Genomic DNA, 25,769 nt, shown 5'->3' on the forward strand with positions numbered 1-25,769 from the left:
TCTCCCACTTGTCCTTAGGGACAAGTGTGCATTTCCTAATTCCTTTGTCGCTCGATGCTTGCTCTTGAACATAAGGTAAGAGTTGTCATCCTTATTATGTCCAGAGGTGTTCCTCGGTTTCAGAGTTCAACTGATCAAATAAACAGATAATCATAGCCTATGATTCATCCGAGCACGGCCATGCATTTCACAGTTTCTAGCTCTCCGAGTGGCCTTGTACAACTTTTAAGCATCTCATCCCGATTTATGGGAGGACAATCCCAATCTTGCGATCTTGAGATTAGACTTCGTTTGATAGGTGATTACCTGAGCGTTGCCTTTATAGCCTCCTTTTACGGTGCGACGGTTGGTCAACGTCAAAGCAACCAGTTCTCAAACAAGTAATCTCAAATCACTCAGGTATTGAGGATTTAGTGTCTAATAATTTAATGAAATTTACTTATGACAGACTTTCATCTCTTACAGTAAAGTTTCATAGGTCTTGTCCGATACTAGTCTTCCCAAAGTAAGTATCTATGCAAATGATTATGACATTGCCATGTCCACATAGTTCAAGAAACAGAACTACTAGTCATCTTGCATTCTAATCGTCTAACGTTTTCTATGCGTCCAATTTTATAGAAAACTCCGACTAGGGACCATTTTCAACCTTTGACATTCAAGTTCACTTGATAGACATTTCTTAGTCACAGGACTGGTCCTGACAGTCTATCTTGAATATATCGTCAAGTTGAAGGGACTCATCATTTAATAAACCACAAATTAAATGGAAAAATGAATTCCTTTCATTTATTGTGAATGATTAACCAATAATGTTTTACAAAGATTTAAACTCTAAAACTTTAAAACATTAAACAGAGACATCAAAGCCATTCTCCAATATGCTTGATTCCCATAGCTGCAGTGTGCGAGTTGTGCTTCGCTTGCGGCAGAGGTTTAGTTAATGGATCTGATATGTTGTCATCAGTTCCAATTTTGCTTATCTCGACTTCTTTTCTTTCAACGAACTCTCGTAGAAGGTGAAATCTACGAAGTACATGCTTGACTCTCTGGTGGTGTCTAGGCTCTTTTGCCTGTGCAATAGCTCCGTTATTATCACAATACAGGGCTATTGGTCCTTTAATGGAGGGGACTACACCAAGTTCTCCTATGAACTTCCTTAGCCATATAGCTTCCTTTGCTGCTTCATGTGCAGCAATGTACTCCGCTTCAGTTGTAGAATCCGCAATGGTGCTTTGCTTAGCACTTTTCCAGCTTACTGCTCCTCCGTTGAGGCAGAAGACAAACCCAGACTGTGATCTGAAATCATCTTTGTCGGTTTGGAAACTTGCGTCCGTATAGCCTTTAACAATTAATTCATCATCTCCACCATAGACTAGGAAGTCATCTTTGTGCCTTTTTAGGTACTTCAGAATGTTCTTGGCAGCAGTCCAATGCGCCTCTCCTGGGTCTGACTGGTATCTGCTCGTAGCACTGAGTGCGTACGCAACATCCGGGCGTGTACATATCATAGCATACATTATTGAACCAATCAATGATGCATATGGAATCCCATTCATTCGTCTACGCTCATCAAGTGTTTTTGGTCACTGAGTCTTGCTTAGAGTCATTCCATGAGACATGGGTAGGTAGCCTCGCTTGGAGTCCGCCATCTTGAACCTATCAAGCACCTTATTGATATAAGTGCTTTGACTAAGTCCAATCATCTTTTTAGATCTATCTCTGTAAATCTTGATGCCCAATATGTACTGTGCTTCCCCTAGATCCTTCATCGAAAAACATTTCCCAAGCCAAATCTTGACAGAGTTCAACATAGGAATGTCATTTCCGATAAGCAATATGTCGTCGACATATAATACTAGGAAAGCAATTTTGCTCCCACTGACCTTCTTGTATACACAAGATTCGTCTGCGTTCTTGATGAAACCAAAGTCACTGACCGCTTCATCAAAACGTATATTCCAGCTCCTGGATGCCTGCTTCAATCCGTAGATTGATTTCTTTAGCTTGCATACCTTTTTAGCATTCTTTGGATCCTCAAAACCTTCAGGCTGTGTCATAAACACAGTTTCTGTTAAAACGCCGTTTAAGAAAGCAGTTTTGACATCCATCTGCCATATTTCGTAATCGTAATATGCAGCGATTGCTAACATTATTCGAATAGACTTTAGCATTGCAACTGGTGAAAAGGTTTCATCGTAATCCACACCGTGGACTTGCCTGTAACCTTTCGCAACCAATCTAGCTTTGAAAACTTCAAGTTTCCCATCCTTGTCCTTTTTCAGTTTGAAAACCCATTTGCTTCCAATGGCTTGGTAGCCATCTGGCAAATCGACCAAATCCCATACTTGGTTTTCAGACATGGAGTCTAATTCAGATTGCATGGCTTCTTGCCATTGCTTGGAGCTAGGGCTCGTCATAGCTTGCTTGTAAGTCGCAGGTTCATCACTTTCAAGTAATAGAACGTCATAGCTCTCGTTCGTCAAAATACCTAAGTACCTTTCCGGTTGAGATCTATATCTTTGCGATCTACGCGGGGTAACATTTCTAGATTGACCATGATTCTCACCAGATTCTTCTAAAGATCTCTGAGTTTCATCCTGAATGTCATCTTGAGCATTCTCTAGAGTTTGTTGTTCGACTCGAATTTCTTCGAGGTCTACTTTTCTCCCACTTGTCATTTTGGAAATGTGATCTTTCTCCAAAAAGACACCATCTCGAGCAACAAACACTTTGTTCTCAGATGTATTGTAGAAGTAATACCCCTTTGTTTCCTTTGGATAGCCCACAAGGATACATTTGTCAGATTTTGGATGAAGTTTGTCTGAAATTAATCGTTTGACGTATACTTCACATCCCCAAATCTTAAGAAAAGACACATTTGGAGGCTTTCCAAACCATAATTCGTATGGAGTCTTTTCGACAGCTTTAGACGGAGCTCTATTTATAGTGAGTGCAGCTGTATTTAGTGCATGTCCCCAAAATTCTAATGGAAGTTCGGCCTGACCCATCATTGACCTGACCATGTCTAGCAAGGTTCTGTTCCTCCGTTCTGACACACCGTTCCATTGTGGTGTTCCAGGAGGAGTCAATTCTGATAGAATTCCACATTCTTTCAGATGGTCATCAAATTCATAGCTCAGATATTCACCGCCTCTATCAGACCGCAGTGCCTTGATCTTCTTGCCTAATTGATTCTCTACTTCACTCTGAAATTCCTTGAATTTGTCAAAGGATTCAGACTTATGCTTCATTAGGTAGACATAACCATACCTACTGAAGTCATCAGTGAAAGTGATAAAGTAGCTGAAACCACCTCTGGCATTTGTACTCATTGGTCCACATACATCTGTATGGATTAAACCCAATAGTTCATTTGCTCTTTCTCCAACTTTAGAGAAAGGTTGCTTTGTCATTTTGCCAAGTAAACATGATTCGCATTTACCATAATCCTCTAAGTCAAATGGTTCTAGAATTCCTTCCCTTTGAAGTCTTTCTAAGCGTTTCAAGTTTATATGGCCTAATCGACAATGCCACAGATAGGTGAGATCTGAATCATCCTTTTTGGCCTTTTTGGTATTTATGTTATATACTTGTTTGTCGTGATCTAATAAATAAAGTCCATTGACTAATCTAGCAGATCCATAAAACATCTCTTTAAAATAAAACGAACAACTATTGTCTTTTATTATAAAGGAAAATCCCTTAGCATCTAAGCAAGAAACTGAAATGATGTTTTTAGTAAGACTTGGAACATGGAAACATTCTTCCAGTTCCAAAACTAGCCCGGAGGGCAACGACAAATAGTAAGTTCCTACGGCTAATGCAGCAATCCGTGCTCCATTTCCCACTCGTAGGTCGACTTCTCCCTTGCTTAACTTTCTACTTCTTCTTAGTCCCTGTGGATTGGAACATAAGTGTGAGCCACAACCTGTATCTAATACCCAAGAAGTTGAATTAGCAAGTATACAGTCTATAACGAAAATACCTGAAGATGGAACGACTGTTCCGTTCTTCTGATCTTCCTTTAGCTTCAAGCAATCTCTCTTCCAATGCCCCTTCTTCTTGCAGTAGAAGCATTCGGATTCAGAAGTGGGTTGACTGACCTTCCTCTTTGCAGATTTGGCGCCAGTTTGCTTAGTTGGGCTGGCCTTGTTGCCACCTTTCTTAGCATTCCTCTTCTTTCCAGATTTCTTGAACTTGCCCCCACGCACCATAAGCACATCTTGCTTATCACTTTTGAGCGTTTTTTCAGCGGTCTTCAGCATACCGTGAAGCTCAGTGAGCGTTTTGTCCAGACTATTCATACTGTAGTTCAGTTTGAACTGATCATACCCGCTATGAAGAGAATGGAGGATGGTGTCTATAGCCATTTCCTGAGAAAATTGCTGATCCAGCCGACTCATATTCTCAATGAGTCCAATCATTTTGAGAACATGTGGACTTACGGGCTCGCCTTTCTTAAGCTTGGTCTCAAGAATTTGCCTATGAGTCTCGAATCTTTCGACTCGAGCCAGATCTTGGAACATGTTCTTCAACTCACTGATGATTGTGAAAGCATCTGAGTTGATGAACGTTTTCTGCAGATCCGCACTCATGGTGGCGAGCATTAGACATTTCACATCCTTGTTGGCATCAATCCAACGATTGAGGGCTGCCTGAGTGATCCCGTCGCCTGGAGCTTCGGGCATCGCCTCATCTAGGACATACTCCTTTTCTTCCTGCATAAGAACTATTTGCAAGTTCCTTTGCCAGTCAAGGAAGTTTTTCCCGTTCAACTTCTCCTTTTCGAGAATTGATCGAATGTTGAATGAATTGTTGTTTGCCATATTAAAACTACAATTGAAAAGAATAAACAAATAAATAACCATTCACAGTTTCTCTTAATAAACTTAAATTCTAGCATTCATGCATAATTCAATGTTTATTAAGCATTTTATTCAAGTTATGTGTTCCGGCAGGTGTGAATAAAATGATTCCAAGATCCTAAAATCATTGAAGAACTAAGCACAGTTTGTCGACTTAATCCTAGAACATCTTAGGTAAGCAAAAGCCTTTTGCTAATAGTCTAGAAACTATTCTTGGTTGATAGGTACGTCTAAGAACTTATTAGGTAAACCTATCGAATTTGCCACGACATAAAAGGACTCCTTACTTATATCGTTGAGTTTCACCAAAACTAACATGTACTCACAATTATTTGTGTACCTTGCCCCTTTAGGACCAATAAGTAACACCTCGCTGAGCGAAAACTATTACTAGATTGATGTAAAGGATATCCAAGCAAGTGTATATTTTGGCATGGCACCTTTTAACTCAATTTTTAAGTTTGGAACTTAAGGCTCTTACTATGTTGGTTAGATTTTAAGTGAACTAAAATCCTTAATCATGCAACATAATCAAGCTTTTGATCTCATGCATTTTAAGACATATTTAAAGCAATAAATAACTTAAAACATGCATAAGATATTTGTGATCTAGTATGGCCCGACTTCATCTTGAAGCTTTGACTTCAAAGTCCGTCTTGAAAATCTCCGTGGGAGGCACCATTTTCTTCAAATAGGATAAGTTATAACTAATTACAACTATTTGATGGTACGCAGACCATATTTGAATTGAAAAACAACTTTGGTACTTTAGACCAATTACATTCAAATTAATGGTACGCAGACCATATTTTCTATCCTATTTGGGCCATACTAGTCACTTCATAACCTGCAAAACAGTACATATACAATATATACCATTCACCCATTCATTATCATGAATGGCCCACATAGCTGGTTAGTTAAACACATTATGCATCACGTAAACATTTGCAGCAATTAATCAAGGGCACCAATAATCTACCAATTATTCAGTCCTTATTAATTCTAATCGAGTTGTTTTAACCTTAAGGATTTGTAGACCTAATCAAGAGTTTATGACTAAAAAGTGCTCCCACTCAAACCAATAAATTCATATGCTTTACTAATTTTAAACATAAAATTGTATTTCTAGTCTAACCGGAAACATACAAATTTAATTAAAATTTAAAGCTCATATAAATTTATAATTGAATCCAAAATTTAATTTAATTTCAGTCGCATTTAAATTAATTCATGATTTTAATTTTAGTAAAATAATTAGAATAAATTCCATTTATTATAATTATAATATTCAAAATTAAAATCCAAGAAATTAATTTAAACTATTAATTTTAAAAATTAATTAAAATTACGTGAACTGAAATTTTCAAATTAAACATTCAAAAACGATCTAATCGAAACGCAAACACCCTACGCGTTGCACGCCCATGGGCCGTACGCACACAGCCATTGCTGGCCATGTGCGCGCAGCCCATGCGCTCGTCGCATAGCTGCTGCTGTCCTATCCGCAAGCCTCCGCACAGCGCCCACCGCACGCGAGCTATCGCTCGCAGCGCGCGCGCGTTACCGCGCTCGCTGGTGCGCGAGATCGCTCGCTGGTGCGCGCGAGCCATCGCTCGCTGGGGCGCTGCATCGCTCGCTGGTGCGCGCGAGCCATCGCTCGCTGGGGCGCTGCATCGCTCGCTGGTGCGCGCGAGCCATCGCTCGCTGGCGCGCGAGATCGCTCGCTGCGCGCGCGCGAGCCATCGCTCGCTGGTGCGCGACATCGCTCGCTGGGCGGGCGACGTCGCGCGCTGTGCGCGCGAGTGATGCTGTGCGCAGCGCTCGTGGCACGCGAGCTTGCGCTCGCTGCGCACGAGGTTGCGCGCTGTTGTGCGAGGCAGCGCGCGCTGTGGCGCAGCTCGCTTGCTGCCCACACGCGACTGCCTTGGCTCGCCCCTCGCCCATGCCCATCCGTTCATTGCTCGTGGCACACGACACAAGGCAGGGCTGCTGCCTTGTGCTCGTGCACTACGCCCTTGCTCATTGCATTCGTGCCGCACGGGCGACGAGCTCCCTTGCTCGTCGTCGCATGCCCGCATTATACAACACCCCTTAAGGGTAACACGAAGCTTCCATTGCTTCGTGCGTGCAAGTTATTTGAACGAATCGCATAAAAATTTAAAATTTATATTTAAAATTAATGACAAATTAATAAATATTATTAATTTCATAATTTTAGGGCGAAAAATCGGAAATTTATTATCCAATTGATTTCCGATTGTTATGGATTCAAGTCTAGGTCATAAAAAATTTAAAATTTATCGTAAATTTACAATTTTTATGGTGGTTTTTAATCATAGGTTTCTAATTAAATTATAATTAATTATGAAAATCAAATTAATTCTAAATTATTCTAATTTTCAACAAATTAATCATAATTACAAATTAGATTGCATAATTAACAAGACTAGGCATTCAAACTTGTTAAACATATGCAGTAGGTCAATCAAAAATTCAAGATTTATCAACAGGAATCGCAAATATTTAATTTAACATCTTAAATTTACGAAATTTTGCATCCGAAAAACTAAAACCTTCGAAAAGTCATAGTTAGGCTTCGAATTTGAGAATTCTGGGTTCGGCAGAAAAATACTATTTTTGTCAAAATTTTAGAATGCCTTTTACATGCGGAATTGACACAAAAATCACTCAATTCGGATGAGTAACGAAGAAACTGCCGAAAAACTGCGTACATATAATTAAATAAACGCAATTTGCAATTAATTAACAATTACGAAAATTAATCACCCCTTTTAATTCTTGCAAATTTGTAATATTTAACCATGTTCATGCAATTTAGATTATGAAAATAATAAGGGGCTCGTGATACCACTGTTAGGTTATGATACATATGACATTTACATAGATCATGCGGAAACAACCATTAACCCAGGAAACATATTATTTACACATAATCATATAGCATAATTAGATGCATACTCTTTGTTGCGTGCCTTCCCTAGCTGCGCCCGAACCGAACAAGAACAAGTCTTTTAGGACTCCAAGTGTCGTCCCTCCGTAGAAAGTCCACAGCACGTCCGGATCCGCCTTAAGATTGACCAACTAGAATCGCCCTTAAGGTACTCAGAAAATTCGGCACTTTTGGGGCAAGATGGGTGTTTGAATTTTCTCTCAAAAACTCACTTTTGAATACTTTGAAACTTGTGTATAAATTATGACCCCTAGGCCTTTATTTATAGAGTTATGGAAAAGGAATCGTAATCCTAGTAGGATGCGAATTAATTGGAATTAGAATTCTACATGAATTCTACTTAATCAATTTATCCAATAGGAATAGACATTTAATCATACACTGACTCTTGCAGATTCAGGAATCTCGCATGAGCTCAAACTCACACACACACGGCAGCCACAAGGGCTGCCCACGCATGCGAGCAGCAGCCCACGCAGCGCGGCCCACGCATGCGCGGCCTTGTGCGCGCTGGGCTGTGGCGTGCGTGCTTGCTGGGCGATGGCCTGGCTTCGTGCTGGGCCTTCGTCCGGCAGGCCTCGTCCGATGCTAATTCGTACGATACGCTTCCGATTAAATTTCCATTTCCGGAATCTATTTCCGATACGAACAATATTTAATATTTCCGATTCCGGAATTAATTTCCGTTTCGAACAAATATTTAATATTTCCGTTTCCGGAATTATTTTCCGATTCCGGTAATATTTCCGATTCTGACAATATTTCCGTTTCCGGCAATATTTCCGATTCTGGTAATATTTCCATTTCCAATAATATTTTCCGATACGTACCATGTTTCCGTTTCCGGCAACATCTACGACTTGGATAATATTCATATTTCCGATACGATCCATATTTCCGTTTCCGGCAATATCATCGTTTCCGGAGTATTCATTTCTTGCCTGTGACGATCTTAGCTCCCACTGAAACCAAGATCCGTCGGTTCCGAATATTCATAGATGGAGTATTTAATGCCATTAAATACTTGATCCGTTTACGTACTATTTGTGTGACCCTACGGGTTCAGTCAAGAGTAAGCTGTGGATTAATATCATTAATTCCACTTGAACTGAAGCGGCCTCTAGCTAGGCATTCAGCTCACTTGATCTCACTGAATTATTAACTTGTTAATTAATACTGAACCGCATTTATTAGACTTAACATAGAATGCATACTTGGACCAAGGGCATTATTTCCTTCATGCGTCTGGGCCCGTTACGAACTCTAGGTTCGTTAGGAAATTAATTAATACGTAAATCTTATTTTCGAATTATTCCAGGAATGCAAATTCTATCTCTTTTAGGATTTATGTTGGAGTGCAACACCTAATTCTGACAGGTTTCTATATTTTATGATTTTGCCACTTTTAACAACTACCTTTTACGACAGTTACTATTCTTAGCAGGTTTCTATAAATAGTAGCTTTGGCTGAAATGAAAGGGTGATTGAGATTCGTTATTTTATAGGAGATGCGTTGCCAAGTGGAGATTTATGTTCTCATCATCGAACCTTCCCTTTCGGGAATGGGGACAAAAGTAGGTGCCTACACGTAGATGTTGCCGGAAACGAAAACATGGTACGTATCGGAAAATATTATCGGAAATTGAAATATTACCGGAATCGGAAATATTACCGGAAACGGAATTATTGTCAGAATCGGAAACATTATCGGAATCGGAAAATAATTCCGGAATCGGAAATATTAAATATTTGTTCGAAACGGAAATTAATTCCGGAATCGGAAATATTAAATATTGTTCGAATCGGAAATGAATTCCGAAATCGGAAAATTAATCGGAAGCGCGTCGTACGAAATAAACATCGGACGAGCTTGCTAGACGCAAGGCCCAGAACGAAGCCAGGCCCGCGGCTAGCAAGCCCAGCGCGCAAGGGAACGCAGCAGCAGCCAAGGCACGCAGGCCCAGCCTGAAGGAAATAATGTCCTTGGTCCAAGTATGCATTTAATATTAAGTCTAATAAATGCGGTTCAGTATTAATTAACAAGTTAATCATTCAGTGAGATCAAGTGAGCTGAATGCCTAGCTAGAGGCCGCTTCAGTTCAAGTGGAATTAATGATATTAATCCACAACTTACTCTTGACTGAACCCGTAGGGTCACACAAATAGTACGTAAACGGATCAAGTATTTAATGGCATTAAATACTCCATCTATGGTTATTCGGAATCGACGGATCTTGGTTTCAGTGGGAGCTGAGATCGTCAAAGGCAAGAAATGAATACTCCAGAAACGATGATATTGCCGGAAACGGAAATATGGATCATATCGGAAATATAAATATTATCCAGGTCGTAGATGTTGCCGGAAACGGAAACATGGTACGTATCGGAAAATATTATCGGAAATGGAAATATTGCCGGAAACGGAAATATTGTCTGAATCGGAAATATTATCGGAATCGGAAAATAATTCCGGAAACGGAAATATTAAATATTTGTTCGAAACGGAAATTAATTTCGGAATCGGAAATATTAAATATTGTTCGTATCGGAAATGAATTCCGGAATCGGGAATTTAATCGGAAGCGTATCGTACGAATTAGCATCGGACGAGACTTGCTAGACGAAGGCCCAACACGAAGCCAGGCCCTCGCCCAGCAAGCCACACACTTCAACACACACGCCAAAGCCTCGCCAGGCCCAGCGCAAGGCCAGGCCCAGCAAGGCATGGTGCGCGCGGAACAAGTGGGCTGCGACGGACATGGGCTGCGAGCAAGAGCAGCTCGCGTGGGCCGCGAGGCTTGCGCGGGCTGTGCTCGTGCTCGTGCTCGTGTGCGGTTGTGTGCAATACGAATCCTAAAGCTATTATAATTCGTTCTATGATTAAATCCTAATCCTAGTAGATAGAATTTATTTAATAGAGTCCTAACAGGATTCTAATTAAACTAAATTGGTATTCTAATAGGATTCTAAGTCTTTTTCCATAATCCTTTAAATATATGCCTAGGGTCACAAATTTATATACAAGTTTCAAATATTCAAAACTAGGATTTTTAAGCAGAAAAATCAGCCATATTACTTGCCCTATTAGCTGAAAATTTATAGAACCTTAAGGGCGATTCTAGTTGGTCAATCTTAAGGCGGATCCGGACATACTGTGGACTATCTACGGAGGGACAACACTTGGAGTCCTAAAGACTTGTTCTTGTTCGGTTCGGGCGCAATTAGGGAGGGCACGCTACAAAGTGTATGCATCTAAATTATGCTATATGATTATGTGCAATTAATATGTATCCTGGCATCTAGGTTTTTCCGCATGATTTATGTTTTTCATATGTATCATAACCTAACAGTGGTATCACGAGCCTATTATTATTTGCATAATCTATAAATTGCTTAACATGGTTAAATTTTACAAATTTGCAAAGAATTAAAAAGGGGTGATTAATTTTCGTAATTGTTAATTAATTGCAAATTGCGTTTATTTAATTAATATCACTACTACAAAAATAGGCAAAGAGACCCGTTCAAATATGCCTAAGAGACCTCCTCTAGACAGGTCTCTATCTCAAAGGTCTCTTTGATAAAGAGACCCTCTCATTAGAGGAGGTCTCTTATTAAGAAAGAAGAGACCCTTTATTAAAGAAAAGGGGTCTGTTTTCCTAGTAACTAAAAAAATAATTTAATAGAGGAAGAGACCCATCATTAAAGAAATGAGGTCTCTTTGAGAAATGAAGAGACCTTTCATTACAGAAATGGGGTCTCTTTGTAAATCAATTCAGACCTCGTATTAAAGAAAGGGGATCTCTTTGACATTTTTACATTTTTTTAATATAAAAAAAAGGAGAGATCTACTTTTATAGATAACGAATCTCTTATCATATTTTTTTAAAATAAAAAAAAACAATAATAATTTAATACGCACTCCAATAATGAGACGTGGTTGATAATAATAGCCATCAAAAACAATATATTCATAACATTTTGTATCATGTACAATAGTTTACAATAATAATTAGAAATGTATACATATAAAATTAATTCTTACATATAGAATTAAGTCCCACTGAAACTTATAATGTCATGAGAAATTTCATACCATCATCTATCATCTCCATCCTCCTTTAGTTATCTCTATGCTCCATAACATATATATGTCTACTGGAGGAGTATGGACTTGTTCTCATTCATATTTTTTTGCGGAGTAGGCACCAGGAGCTCGACTTAGACCAACACCCAATTCAGATGGCCTGACCCTATTTTCAAACACCATCTTAAATATTTTCAAGTGTTGGTTGAGACACTCTATGTTCAGCCCTTTTGTTGGAACGAGAGGCTGGACAACTTGGTGGTTGCTGCATTGGTGATGCAGCTGCAAGGGGGTGGGGGATAAAGATCCACACGATGTTCAGCCCTTCTGGCTGGATTGTTCTCCTACTGTCGTTGCTCAGCTGGTTCAACGTGCTGGTTACCTAACATCATTTCATCCATTTAGGCATTTACAAATTAACAACAAAAGTACATATATGTACGCAGTTTTTCGGCAGTTTCTTCGTTACTCAACGAAATCGAGTGATTTTTGTGTCGATTCCGCATGTAAAAGGCTGTGTGCTACGCATGTGGGGCGATGGGGAGATGGGCAAGCAAGTGCAGCGAGCAAGGCAAGCACGCGTGGGCAGCGATGGATGCTGCGCCACAACGTGCTTTGCCTTGCCCAGCAGCACACCAAGGCAGTAGCCAAGGTAGCGACAAGCGCAGCACAACGTGCACGTGGGCAGCGTTGGCTAGCCAGTCCAGCAAGCGTTGCCCAGCAGCGCGCCAAGGCGATGGGCGAGTGGGCTGCGCGCAAGCGTGGCTCGATGGGCCTGACGCATTGGTGCGTTGTTGCTTGGGCTTTGCGGTACGATCAATCGAGTGACAAGGGGTTTGTTGCTTTTTGGACTTGACGAGGCATGGGCGCAAGCCCATGGCCTTGTCTTGACCCGATTGGTTCATTTTAATTTTAATTTGAAATTTTCGGTTCGGAAATAATTTTAATTAACTTTAAAATTAATAATTTAAATTGTTTTCTCGGATTTTAATTTTGAATATTATAATTATTATAAAATTTTAATTTATATTAATTATTTTACTAAAATTAAGCCTTGAATTAATTTAAATTCGTTTAATTCAACTGCAAATAAATTAATTGGATTCGATTATAATTTTATATGAGCTTTAAATTTTAATTAAATTTGTATGTTTCCGGTTAGACGAGAAATACATTTTTATGTTTAAAATGAGTAAAGCATATAAAGTTATTGGTTTAAGTGGGAGCCTTTAGTCATAAACTCTTGATTAGGTCTACAAATCCTTTAAGGTTAAACAACTTGATTAGAATTAATAAGGACTGAATAATTGGTAGATTATTGGTGCCCTTGATTAATTGCTGCAAATATTTATATGATGCATAACGTGTTTTACTAACCAGCTATGTGGGCCATTCATGATAATGAATGGTTGAATGGTATATATTGTATATGTACTGTTTTGCAGGTTATGAAGTGACTAGTATGGCCCAAATAGGATAGAAAATATGGTCTGCGTACCATTAATTTGAATGTAATTGGTCTAATGCGCCAAAGTTTGTTTTTCAATTCAAATATGGTCTGCGTATCATCAAATAGTTGTAATTAGTTTAATTATAGCTTATCCTATTTGAAGAAAATGGCGCCTCCCATGGTAAAATGAAGACGGAGTTTCCAATCCTTTTTCAAGACGGACTTTGAAGTTGAAGCTTCAAGATGAAGTCGGGCCATACTAGATCACATTTATCTTATGCATGCTTTAAGTTATTTATTGCTTTAAATATGTCTTAATTATGCATGAGATTATGGCTTGATTATGTTGCATGATTAAGGATTTTAGTTCACTTAAAATCTAACCAACATAGTAAGAGCCTTAAGTTCCAAACTTTTAAAAAAATTGAGTTAAAAGGTGCCATGCCAAAATAACACTTACTTGGATAACCTTTACATCAATCTAGTAATAGTTTTACGCTCAGCGAGTTGTTACTTATTGATCCTAAAGGGGTAATGTACACAAATAATTGTGAGTACATGTTAGTTTTGGTGAAACTCAACGATATAAGTCATGAGTCCTTTTATGTCGTGGAAAAATTGATAGGTTTACCTAATAAGCTCTTAGACGTACCTATTAACAAAGAGTAGTTTCTAGACTATTAGCAAAAGGCTTTTGCTTACCTAAAAGATTTTAGAATTGAGTCTAAATACATAATGTGCTTAAATCTTCATTAGTTTTAGGATCTTGGAATCATTTTATTCACACCTGCCGGAACACATAACTTGAATAAAATGCTTAATGAACATTAAATTATGCATTCATGCTAGAATTTAAGTTTATTAAGAGAAACTGTGAATGATTATTTATTTGTTTATTCTTTTTCTATTGTAGTTTTAACTATGGCAAACAATAATTCATTCAACATTCGATCAATTCTCGAAAAGGAGAAGTTGAACGGGAAAAACTTCCTTGACTGGCAAAGGAACTTTTCCTTGACTAGTTTAGGACCCGTGCCACGCACGGTAATCCAAAATAATTTAGAAGGTACTCCTTAAAAATATAATCCGTAATTTGTAGCAAATAATTTTTTCATACCACTAAACTATTTAACAATAGCTAAAGTGGAAAAAGGTATTTATGTATTAAATAGATCATTAAAAGTAAATATCGGATATTATTTTGAAATAGTCAAATAGGTGAACATGTTTGGTCGTATCTTGTAGTTATATGTATTAAGCTTGAACGACACCAGGTTATTAAAGCCCATAATCTCGCTACTTATGAGATAATGTGTGAAACTTAGTTAGTTATCTACATAAAAATGAGATTATAAATTAATTTTTTCATATTCTACCATTCTCTATGACCACGGAGATTATAAAATTAATATTGATTATAAGTCTATATTATCTTTTTTTAATATTTGATAAAAATATGTAAATAATTAGAACATAGAATTGTGGTTAGGTAGTTTCATCTGACTAATAGTAAGAGTTGTATTCGTTAAAAAATAAAAATGTAAAATCAGTTAATAAATAAAGTAACAATAAAAATAAAAATAAAATTAAAATGGGGAGGAGCTTGGTTTGGCGGAAGTAATTAAAAATTAGGAGTTAGAAGTAATTATGTTAGAAGTAATTAGGAGTTGGTTTGGTGGAAGAAACTACCCCACGTGAATATCCCTTTTTTTGAAAAAAAATCAACAGTCTTTCATCAAAACAGCTATGTGCTAATATTAAAATAAAAAAAATCAAAAAAAAGAAAGAAAATCCATGGGAAATTCTAGTTTCTTCCGCCATCCAAATTCACGTTCTCCAAACACCACCACCCATTCGTCTTCTCCAACCAAGTAATCACCATAGCCTCAATTCACAAAAATTTCTCAGAAATTCATCCCAACTGTCAAACAAAACAGCTAATCGCAATCTTGAAGCCCTCTTATTATTGGTTGCTTCTTGTTTTTTTCCAAGTCTAAATCTTTCTCAAAGCTTCAGAAAAAATCTCTTAATTTTGATAAATATAGTGAAAAGTATCTGCTTTTCCATGAAAACGCGGGTTTGGAACGCTTGAGTTGACATCAGTAAACAAATTGTGATCGATTGTTTGGGACGCATCTTCTTCGTTCCTCCTCTTTACCAATGTTCTGGTAAGATTTTTTTGTTTATTTTGCAATTGATCTTAACAAAATACTGTTGAATTTGCATTTTATAATTATAGATCTTTCATGGGTAACTACAATTTTGGTTGAATTCAGGATGTCGAAATATCTCCCGTGCTTATTGCAAAATTAAATCGGGATTATTTTTTCGAAAATAATGAGATCTGATCACTACCATTGGAGGAGAGGAAAGAAAGAACTTTTGAAATTTTCGTTGGATCTGTAAGTGTCTTTTTAGCAAATTTACTCAAAGATTTTCTTTTTTATTAAAGATATTTTTTAAAAAAGTTACTACTAAAAAATATGCATGTTCGTTTTGATGAAAATTGCTTATTACTGAATTTTTATTTCTGCAAGTTCACTGATTTATTATTCAATCTATGGAACAATCTGATTTAAGTTTGAGCATGCATGCATTATTCTTACATAGTAAAGATGAAAAATACCAAGTTTAATTAATCAAGGTTGTTTGCGAAAAAAATAAAAAATTAATCAAGGTAAAATACCGATCTGTAAGTTCCGATGAATGTGTTTCAACTGGAAAAATAGCAAAAAAAAAAAAACAAAAAAAAAAATTGAGTTTTAAAGAACAGTTACTAAAATTGTCCATTATTCCTGATGTGTATTTCCCAGCGCAAGACATGATTATGCTCATAATGTATCTGCAATAAGCACATGAAATATTTGTGTTAAACTGTCACTTAAAATATATAGTTAAGTCGGTAAATAATTTTGACCAAAAAAAAAGGTAAATGAATAATTAAAAAGAAGTTAAAATTACCTCATTAAGCTAAATTCTGGAAAACTTCTTTGTATACTACATTTTGCGTAGTATTATATGTGCGACCATCCTTATCACATATCAAAATTTTCAACCCACTTTTCCTGGTAACCCTTGATATTGCTACATATAGTTGACCATGACTAAAGACCGGTCTAGGAAGATATAGACCTACATGAGAAAGAGATTGGCCTTGACTTTTGTTTATAGTCATAGCAAAGCAAACAACCAATGGATATTGCGTGCGCTGAAACTTGAAAGGCAATTTTGTGTCAGATGGGGTCAAGAGTAGTCGAGGTATGAAAACTTTGTGACCGACGTTGCTTCCCGATAGTATTTTAGCCTCAATTATATGGTTACCCAACTGTGTAACCACTAATCTCGTGCCATTACACAAACCAGAAGGTTGGTCGATGTTCCTAAGTAACATAACAGGGACTCCTACCTTCAGTTTTAGGGTATGATTCGGTAGCCCAGAACACTTGATACTGTTTAAGAAGTCAGGTGTATATAGCTCTTGATTACCCTGTATATCTGCTTTGCAAATACTATCTGAACTTAAGTATATTTTCTCCTCTCCTGATATCATTGACAACAACTGTTCATTTACCTCCTCTACACACTCGTTTGTTGGAGCAAGAATAGCTCTATCTTGGAAAAACTTTGGGTCATCCAAGTTCTCCAAGACAGAAGGATAGATACTATCAACAATTACTGCAATGGGATTAGTTACCACATCTTTAATCAACACATCATCTGGAATCTCTATGGTTGTTTCCCCATCATTAGGTTCTCCTTCCTTACCATCTCCAATTCTCAATATCCACTCTGAAAATTCTCTAATCTCATTTGAATCTCCTGAACTTCCTAATTGCAGTCTCATGTTTTGTGTCAAAGATAACACTCGACAAAAATCCCATAAATAGGAAGAGTTTATGGCTGCAAAAACAATATCTTGACGACTTCCCTTTGGGATAACCGGTAAAATTTGTCGAAAGTCTCCTCCAAAAACAACTACCTTTCCACCGAATGGTTGTTCCTTGACTAGTGTAGGACCCGTGCCACGCACGGTAATCCAAAATAATTTAGAAGGTACTCCTTAAAAATATAATCCGTAATTTGTAGCAAATAATTTTTTCATACCACTAAACTATATAACAATAGCTAAAGTGGAAAAAGGTATTTATGTATTAAATAGATCATTAAAAGTAAATATCGGATATTATTTTGAAATAGTCAAATAGGTGAACATGTTTGGTCGTATCTTGTAGTTATATGTATTAAGCTTGAACGACACCAGGTTATTAAAGCCCATAATCTCGCTACTTATGAGAGAATGTGTGAAACTTAGTTAGTTATCTGCATAAAAATGAGATTATAAATTAATTTTTTCATATTCTACCATTCTCTATGACCACGGAGATTATAAAATTAATATTGATTATAAGTCTATATTATCTTTTTTTAATATTTGATAAAAATATGTAAATAATTAGAACATAGAATTGTGGTTAGGTAGTTTCATCTGACTAATAGTAAGAGTTGTATTCGTTAAAAATTAAAAATGTAAAATCAGTTAATAAATAACGTAACAATAAAAATAAAAATAAAATTAAAATGGGGAGGAGTTTAGGACCATCAAAAAATGTAACATGCCCTTCTAAGGGAAGCATCAAAAAATATCATGCTCAAAAACTTTAAAGCAGACCATCACCAACGAATAGGTCAAGATTTGCATGTTCTACAAGAATTTCTTGCCTTAATGTTTCTGTTAAACCAACCAAAGACACCAGTATTGACATACCTGTAATTCTGGTGCTCTATGGGGTTGTCCATACCATTCCTCATATTCCTCATAGTCAGCAATATCTCGCAGTCAAAAGTCATACACAACCATTCATATTAATTTCAAGTAGTTAAACTCTCATGATACAATTAATAAATAAAAACTTTATCATGGAAACTAGATAAATTTTCAGTTATAACATTATTAACACATACGGCGGAAAGATGAACAACTTTTAGCCAGCCAAGAAGAGCTTTAATTATATCTTGAACAAAAAGATGTAGGATGTTACATGTTTACAATGCCACACTATATCACTTGAAAATTTAGTAGGGGCGATAGAAATCACAGAACAGAACAGAGCAAATAAAACCACCAAGAAACAGAGAACAAAATTTAGCATTTACATCCTTTAACTAAAGGAGCACAACTCTTCATCATTGTCAAACTCAAGCTCAATAGAATACATATACTACAGCTTCATCAACCTCACCCAAGAACATTTAATTTAAACCTAGAGAAACTGACTACTTGATTCACAAAAGCTCAGCTTTGAACTGAGGCAATACAATTCTTCATCATAGTTACACTCATGCACAAAAGCATGTTATACATCATTTACATCTTCATCAACCTCGCCAGAGAACATTTAAACAACAAAAGCATTAAATAAAATAGGAAATTATTTTTATTGCACCCTTAATTTTGTGAATTTTACAAGACAAATGGGACTTTTTAGAATGTTGTTGCTGCCTTTGTTTCAAATAAATAAAGATATAGAACATTACAAGGATAATTTTGAATGAATTATAATAGTATAATTATGTTTCTTATTCATCAATTTTAAGTCATTCAAATTACAGGTACATTTCTCCATGTGAAGCAGTTTGGAGAATCCTTGGATATGATATTCATTATTGAACTCCATCAGTTCAACGATTAAGCTTCCATCTACCTAATGAACAAAGTATTGTATTTGAAGACGACGAGCCACTCGATAACATTATTAACAAACCCGGAATTGATCAGTCAATGTTCTTAGGTTGGATGGAATTGAATAAAACAGATCCCATAGCAAGAAGTTTAACTTATGCTGAATTTCCAACAAAGTTTGTGTGGAACAAGGATGGAAATAGAGAATGGAGCACGAGGAAACAAAGATTTTCTATTGGGAGAGTATATTATATACCTCCGGGCAGCGGAGAATTGTACTATTTGAGTGCTTTATTGAATACAATTCAAGGTGCAACATGTTACGAAGACATTCGGACTGTTAATGGTGTATTGTACTCCTCATTCAAAGAAGCTTGCTATGCACGTGGATTACTAGATGATGACAAAGAGTATATTGATGGTATAACAGAAGCAAGTTTTTGGGGATCAGCACAATATTTAAGAAGTCTTTTTGTGACTTTATTGTTGTCAAGCAGTATGTCTAGACCCGAATTTGTATGGGAGCAAATATGGAAATTCCTTGGAGACGATATTCTTCATAGGCAAAAACGTATCCTCCAAATACCTGGTATGGCATAATTTTAAGGATACTTATCGTATTTTAAGCTTTGTGACATTTTATTTGATTTCTAATAATATTTTTACTATGACCAGCCCTTTCTAATATAATATTTTGCAGAGATTATGTATAACTAAATCAGTTTCTTTTCTGACCTAGATTTTGATTTATGATTTAGATTCTGACCTAGATTTTGATTTATGATTTAGATTCTGACCTAGTACTTCCTTGACTGGCAAATAGTTCTTATGCAGGAAGAAAAGGAGTATGTCTTGGAAGAGGCGATGCCCGAAGCCGCGGGCGACGGGGTCACTCAGGCAGCCCTCAATCGTTGGATTGATGCCAACAAGGATGATGTGAAATGTCTAATGCTTGCAACCATGAGTGCAGATCTACAGAAAACGTTCATCAACTCAGATGCTTTCGCGATCATCAGTGAGTTAAAGAACATGTTCCAAGATCTGGCTCGGGTCGAAAGATTCGAGACTCATAGGAAAATTCTTGAGACCAAGCTTAAGAAAGGCGAGCCCGTAAGTCCACATGTTCTCAAAATAATTGGACTCATTGAGAATATGAGTCGGCTGGATCAGCAATTCTCTCAGGAAATGGCTGTAGAGACCATCATCCATTCTCTTCATAGCGGTTATGATCCGTTCAAACTGAACTACAGTATGAATAGTCTGGACAAAACGCTCACTGAGCTTCACGGTATGCTGAAGACCGCTGAAAAGACGCTCAAAAGTGATAAGCAAGATGTGCTTATGGTGCGTGGGGGCAAGTTCAAAAAATCAAGAAAGAAGAGGAATGCTAAGAAAGGTGGCAAGAAGGCTAGCCCGACTAAGCAAACTGGCGCCAAGTCTGAAAAGAGGAAGGTCAGTCAACCCACTTCTGAGTCCGAGTGCTTCTACTGTAAGAAGAAGGGGCACTGGAAAAGAGATTGCTTGAAGCTAAAGGAAGATCAGAAGAAAGGAACAGTCGTTCCATCTTTAGGTATTTTCGTTATAGACTGTATACTTGCTAATTCAACTTCTTGGGTATTAGATACAGGTTGTGGCTCACACTTATGTTCCAATCCACAGGGACTAAGAAGAAGTAGAAGGTTAAGCAAGGGTGAAGTCGACCTACGAGTGGGAAATGGAGCACGGATTGCTGCATTAGCTGTAGGAACTTATTATTTGTCATTGCCCTCTGGGCTAGTTTTGGAACTGGAAGACTGTTTCCATGTTCCAAGTCTTACTAAAAAACATCATTTCTGTTTCTTGTTTAGATGCTAAGGGATTTTCCTTTTTAATAAAAGACAATAGTTGTTCGTTTTATTTTAAAGAGATGTTTTATGGATCTGCTAGATTAGTCAATGGACTTTATTTATTAGATCACGACAAACAAGTTTATAACATAAATACCAAAAAGGCCAAAAAGGATGATTCAGAACTCACCTATCTGTGGCATTGTCGATTAGGCCATATTAACTTGAAACTCATAGAAAGACTTTAAAAGGAAGGAATTCTAGAACCATTTGACTTAGAGGATTATGGTAAGTGTGAATGATGTTTACTTGGAAAAATGACAAAGCAACCTTTCTCTAAAGTTGGAGAAAGAGCTACTGAACTATTGGGTTTAATCCATACAGATGTATGTGGACCAATGAGTACAAATGCTAGAGGTGGTTTCAGCTACTTTATCACTTTCACTGATGACTTCAGTAGATATGGTTATGTCTACCTAATGAAGCATAAGTCTGAATACTTTGACAAATTCAAGGAATTTCAGAGTGAAGTAGAGAATCAATTAGGCAAGATGATTAAGGCACTGCGGTCTGATAGAGGCGGTGAATATCTGAGCTATGAATTTGATGACCATCTGAAAGAATGTGGAATTCTATTAGAATTGACTCCTCCTGGAACACCACAATGGAACGGTGTGTCGGAACGGAGGAACAGAACCTTGCTAGACATGGTTAAATCAATGATGGGTCAGGCCGAACTTCCAATAAAATTTTGGGGACATGCACTAAATACAGCTGCACTCACTATAAATAGAGCTTCGTCTAAAGCTGTTGAAAAGACTCCATATGAGTTATGGTTTGGAAAGCCTCCAAATGTGTCTTTTCTTAAGATTTGGGGATGTGAAGTATACGTCAAACGATTAATTTCAGACAAACTTCATCCAAAATCTGACAAATGTATCCTTGTGGGCTATCCAAAGGAAACAAAGGGGTATTACTTCTACAATACATCTGAGAACAAGGTGTTTGTTGCTCGAGATGGTATCTTTTTGGAAAAGGATCACATTTCCAAAATGACAAGTGGGAGAAAAGTAGACCTCGAAGAAATTCGAGTCGAACAACAAAATCTAGAGAATGCTCAAGATGACAATCAGGATGAAACTCAGAGATCTTTAGAAGTATCTGGTGAGAATCATGGACCAACTAGAAATGTAACCCCGCGTAGATCGCAGAGATATAGATCTCAACAGGAAAGGTACTTAGGTATTTTGACGAACGAGAGCTATGACGTTCTATTACTTGAAAGTGATGAACCTGCGACTTACAAATAAGCTATGACGAGCCCTAGCTCCAAGCAATGGCATGAAGCCATGCAATCTGAATTAGACTCCATGTCTGAAAACCAAGTATGGGATTTGGTCAATTTTCCAGATGGCTACCAAGCCATTGGAAGCAAATGGGTTTTCAAACTGAAAAAGGACAAGGATGGGAAACTTGAAGTTTTCAAAGGACACGGTATGGATTACGATGAAACCTTTTCACCAGTTGCAATGCTAAAGTCTATTTGGATAATGTTAGCAATCGCTGCATATTACGATTACGAAATCTGGCAGATGGATGTCAAAATCGCTTTCTTAAACGGCGTTTTAACAGAAACTATGTTTATGACACAGCCTGAGGGTTTTGAGGATCCAAAGAATGCTAAAAAGGTATGCAAGCTAAAGAAATCAATCTACGGATTGAAGCAGGCATCCAGGAGCTGGAATATATGTTTTGATGAAGCAGTCAGTGACTTTGGTTTCATCAAGAACGCAGACGAATCTTGTGTATACAAGAAGGTCAGTGGGAGTAAAATTTCTTTTCTAGTATTATATGTCGACGACAATATTACTTATCGGAAATGACATTCCTATGTTGAACTCTGTCAAGATTTGGTTTGGGAAATGTTTTTTGATGAAGGATCTAGGAGAAGCACAGTACATACTGGGCATCAAGATTTACAGAGAAAGATCTAAAAGGATGATTGGACTTAGTCAAAGCACTTATATCAAAAAGGTGCTTGAAAGGTTCAAGATGGCAGACTCCAAGCGAGGCTACCTACCCATGTCTCATGGAATGACTCTAAGCAAGACTCAGTGCCCAAAAACACTTGATGAGCGTAGACGAATGAGTGGGATTCCATATGCATCATTAATTGGTTCAATAATGTATGCTATGATATGTACACACCCGGAAGTTGCGTACGCACTCAGTGCTACGAGCAGATACCAGTCAGACCCAGGAGAGGCACATTGGACTGCTGCCAAGAACATTCTGAAGTACCTGAAAAGGCACAAAGATGACTTCCTGGTCTATGGTGGAGATGATGAATTAATTGTTAAAGGCTATACGGATGCAAGTTTCCAAACCGACAAAGATGATTTCAGATCACAGTCTGGGTTTGTCTTCTGCCTCAACGGAGGTGCAGTAAGCTGGAAAAGTGCTAAGCAAAGCACCATTGCGGATTCTACAACTGAAGCGGAGTACATTGCTGCACATGAAGCAGCAAAGGAAGCTATATGGCTAAGGAAGTTCATAGGTGAACTTGGTGTAGTCCCCTTCATTAAAGGACCAATAGCCATATATTGTGATAATAACAGAGCTATTGCACAGGCAAAGGAGCCTAGACACCACCAAAGAGTCAAGCATGTACTTCGTAGATTTCACCTTCTACCAGAGTTCGTTGAAAGAAAAGAAGTCGAGATAAGAAAGATTGGAACTGATGACAACATATCAGATCCATTGACTAAACCTCTGCCGCAGGCGAAGCACAACTCGCACACTGCAGCTCTGGGAATCAAGCATATTGGAGAATGGCTTTGATGTCCTTGTTTAATGTTTTAAAGTTTTAGAGTTTAATACTTTGTAAAACATTATTGGTTAATCATTCACAATAAATAAATAGAATTAATTTTTCCATTTAATTTGTGGTTTATTAAATGATGAGTCCCTTCAATTTGACGATATATTCAAGATAGACTGTCAGTACAGTCCTGTGACTAAGAAATGTGTATCAAGTGAACTTGAATGTCAAAAGTTGAAAATGGTCCCTGTTTGGAGTTAGATGGACGGATAGAAAACGCTAGACGACTAGAATGCAAGATGACTAGTAGTTCTGTTTCTTGAACTATGTGGACATGGCAATGTCGCAATCATTTGCATAGATAATTACTTTGGGAAGACTAGTATCAGATATACCTATGAAACTTTACTGTAAGAGATGAAAATATGTCATAAGTAAATTTCATTAAAATTATTAGACACTTATCCTCAATACCTGAGTGATTTGAGATTACTTGTTTAAGAACTGGTTACTTTGAGGTTGTCAAATGTGCATTAAGTCTAATACCAAGGTTCAGATTAATTACGGACAATTAATTCAGTGAGATCAAGTGATCGGAACAGCTAGCTGGAGCAATGCTTCCGATCAGTGAGTTCTAATGAATATTAAGATCACAACTTACTCTTGACTGAACCTACAAGGTCACACCAATGGCATGTAACAGATCACCGAATTAAATGAATCGGAAATTCATTTACTAGCTTTTCGGGAATTAGTTTTGGAAAACATAATACGATACGACCTTGCATCGGAATCGTATATTGTATCGCGGATATTCGTAAGCTGGGCGAAACGAATAATCGTATCGTACGACGGTGATTCGTCGGATACGATACGATAAATAATAGCCGTAAGGCATTAGTCGCAAATACGAGCCACATTAGAGCTGGCGGCTCGTCGAGCCAAGCGCGCAAGCGCGCAAGGCCCAACGAGCCAGTGAGCTCGCGAGAAAACGAGCAAGCCAGCCCGGGAGGCGTGGCAGCGCGCACACTAACACGCAGCAGCACAGCAGCGAGGCAGCGATGCCCATGGCCCATGCTACACGCCTCTGCGCTGTGGGCTTCGGCATGTAGTGTGGGCTGTGCGCGGGTGGGTATCCGTGTGTGTGGTGTGGCCGGTCAAGGCCTCTTGGTCTTGGCCGGTTACATCATTAATATAATTAGGTCATATTATATTTTTACACACAACACTGTACACACATCAGTTTTTTCAGAAAACCCTAAACCTAATTCTAAACATTACGTTCTTCAGTTTTTTCTGAAAACTGTTCATCGCGAAAAGTAAAACTCTTGATTGATTGTCTAAGCTACGGTTGTCAAGACGGATCTGAACGTGTCGGTGAACCAAGTAGAGGAACGACAAGTGGAGTTCTAAGTTCGTGTTCGTTGAAAGATTACTCGGGAAAACACGCTTCAAATGTAAGTTTGCTTAATCTATGCTTTATACATGTTTCTTGGCTTTGGGGATTGTTCCGCACATGTTATGTATGTTTATCTGTATTCCCCTACAGTGTCATGGAAGCTTGAACCTTTGAGAGTGAGGCAGGTGTGAGGGGGTCGAAAAAAGCACGAGGCTAATGCGTGACCTTGTCCCTCGTGGGTGTGACGTTTCTTTTTGTCAAATCAAGTGTAATTGGATTTCCTGTGAGTTTACACCCAATTGACTAGTAATATAGGAGTCGCCATTCAGTTTTTAACGACAATGAGAAAAACTGACAAAACCCGGTTATCGTGACATAAAGGGAGTGCAATTATGTTTGACCACGACGGTCGTAGGTTCCCTTGTGATCCCTGGTGTGGGGATCTCTCAACATACACCCGCAAGGTAGACATTGAGGGTTCGGGGGACTGTAACTACCGAGAGGAGTACTTGCTCTTCGATAACTCTAGAGGCAGGATATCCTTACTAGCTCAGCATAAATAATTGAAGGGACATGTGTTAACTATTAAACTAATCTGAGTTGATTTTAACAATATGCAGCATATAGTACTAGATCGAGCGCGATTATCTGGTTTAGATTGTAT

General features: G+C 37.9%; 2 protein-coding genes across 3 annotated transcripts; one reads left to right on the top strand and one right to left on the bottom strand.

Annotated features, from left to right (window-relative positions):
• The first annotated feature begins 14,715 nt into the window (after positions 1–14,715).
• Positions 14,716–20,987, top strand: LOC130464328 (uncharacterized). 2 transcript variants are annotated; one of them, XM_056833854.1, is made up of 5 exons: positions 14,716–15,547; positions 15,656–15,781; positions 18,990–19,630; positions 19,883–20,629; positions 20,719–20,987. In XM_056833854.1, the coding sequence occupies exons 3-5, from the start codon at positions 19,159–19,161 to the stop codon at positions 20,733–20,735; spliced, it is 1,236 nt and encodes a 411-aa protein (XP_056689832.1). In that variant the 5' UTR covers positions 14,716–15,547; positions 15,656–15,781; positions 18,990–19,158; the 3' UTR covers positions 20,736–20,987. The 2 variants fall into 2 exon arrangements, with proteins under 2 accessions (XP_056689832.1, XP_056689831.1); XM_056833853.1 differs by having other exon boundaries at positions 14,718–15,547; positions 18,990–19,648; positions 20,719–20,983.
• LOC110804987 (uncharacterized) lies at positions 15,840–18,197 on the bottom strand. Its single transcript, XM_056832076.1, has 2 exons — positions 18,122–18,197; positions 15,840–17,438 (listed from the first exon to the last, which is right to left on the bottom strand). The coding sequence occupies exons 1-2, from the start codon at positions 18,195–18,197 to the stop codon at positions 16,345–16,347; spliced, it is 1,170 nt and encodes a 389-aa protein (XP_056688054.1). The 3' UTR covers positions 15,840–16,344.
• Positions 20,988–25,769: the final 4,782 nt, after the last annotated feature.

The sequence above is a fragment of the Spinacia oleracea genome, chromosome 6 (genome assembly GCF_020520425.1).
Source record: "Spinacia oleracea cultivar Varoflay chromosome 6, BTI_SOV_V1, whole genome shotgun sequence".
In the NCBI taxonomy this organism is placed as follows: Eukaryota; Viridiplantae; Streptophyta; class Magnoliopsida; order Caryophyllales; family Amaranthaceae; genus Spinacia; species Spinacia oleracea.

Excerpts from the sequence above, each read along its gene's own strand:
- LOC110804987 (XM_056832076.1), bottom strand. The coding sequence starts at position 18,197 with ATGAGGAATATGAGGAATGGTATGGACAACCCCATAGAGCACCAGAAT. Across the intron at positions 17,439-18,121 it reads TGTCAATACTGGTGTCTTTG|GAGTACCTTCTAAATTATTT; the intron begins GTTGGTTTAACA and ends TATATTTTTAAG.
- LOC130464328 (XM_056833853.1), top strand. The coding sequence starts at position 19,159 with ATGTTCTTAGGTTGGATGGAATTGAATAAAACAGATCCCATAGCAAGA. Across the intron at positions 19,649-19,882 it reads ACGTATCCTCCAAATACCTG|TTCTTATGCAGGAAGAAAAG; the intron begins GTATGGCATAAT and ends ACTGGCAAATAG.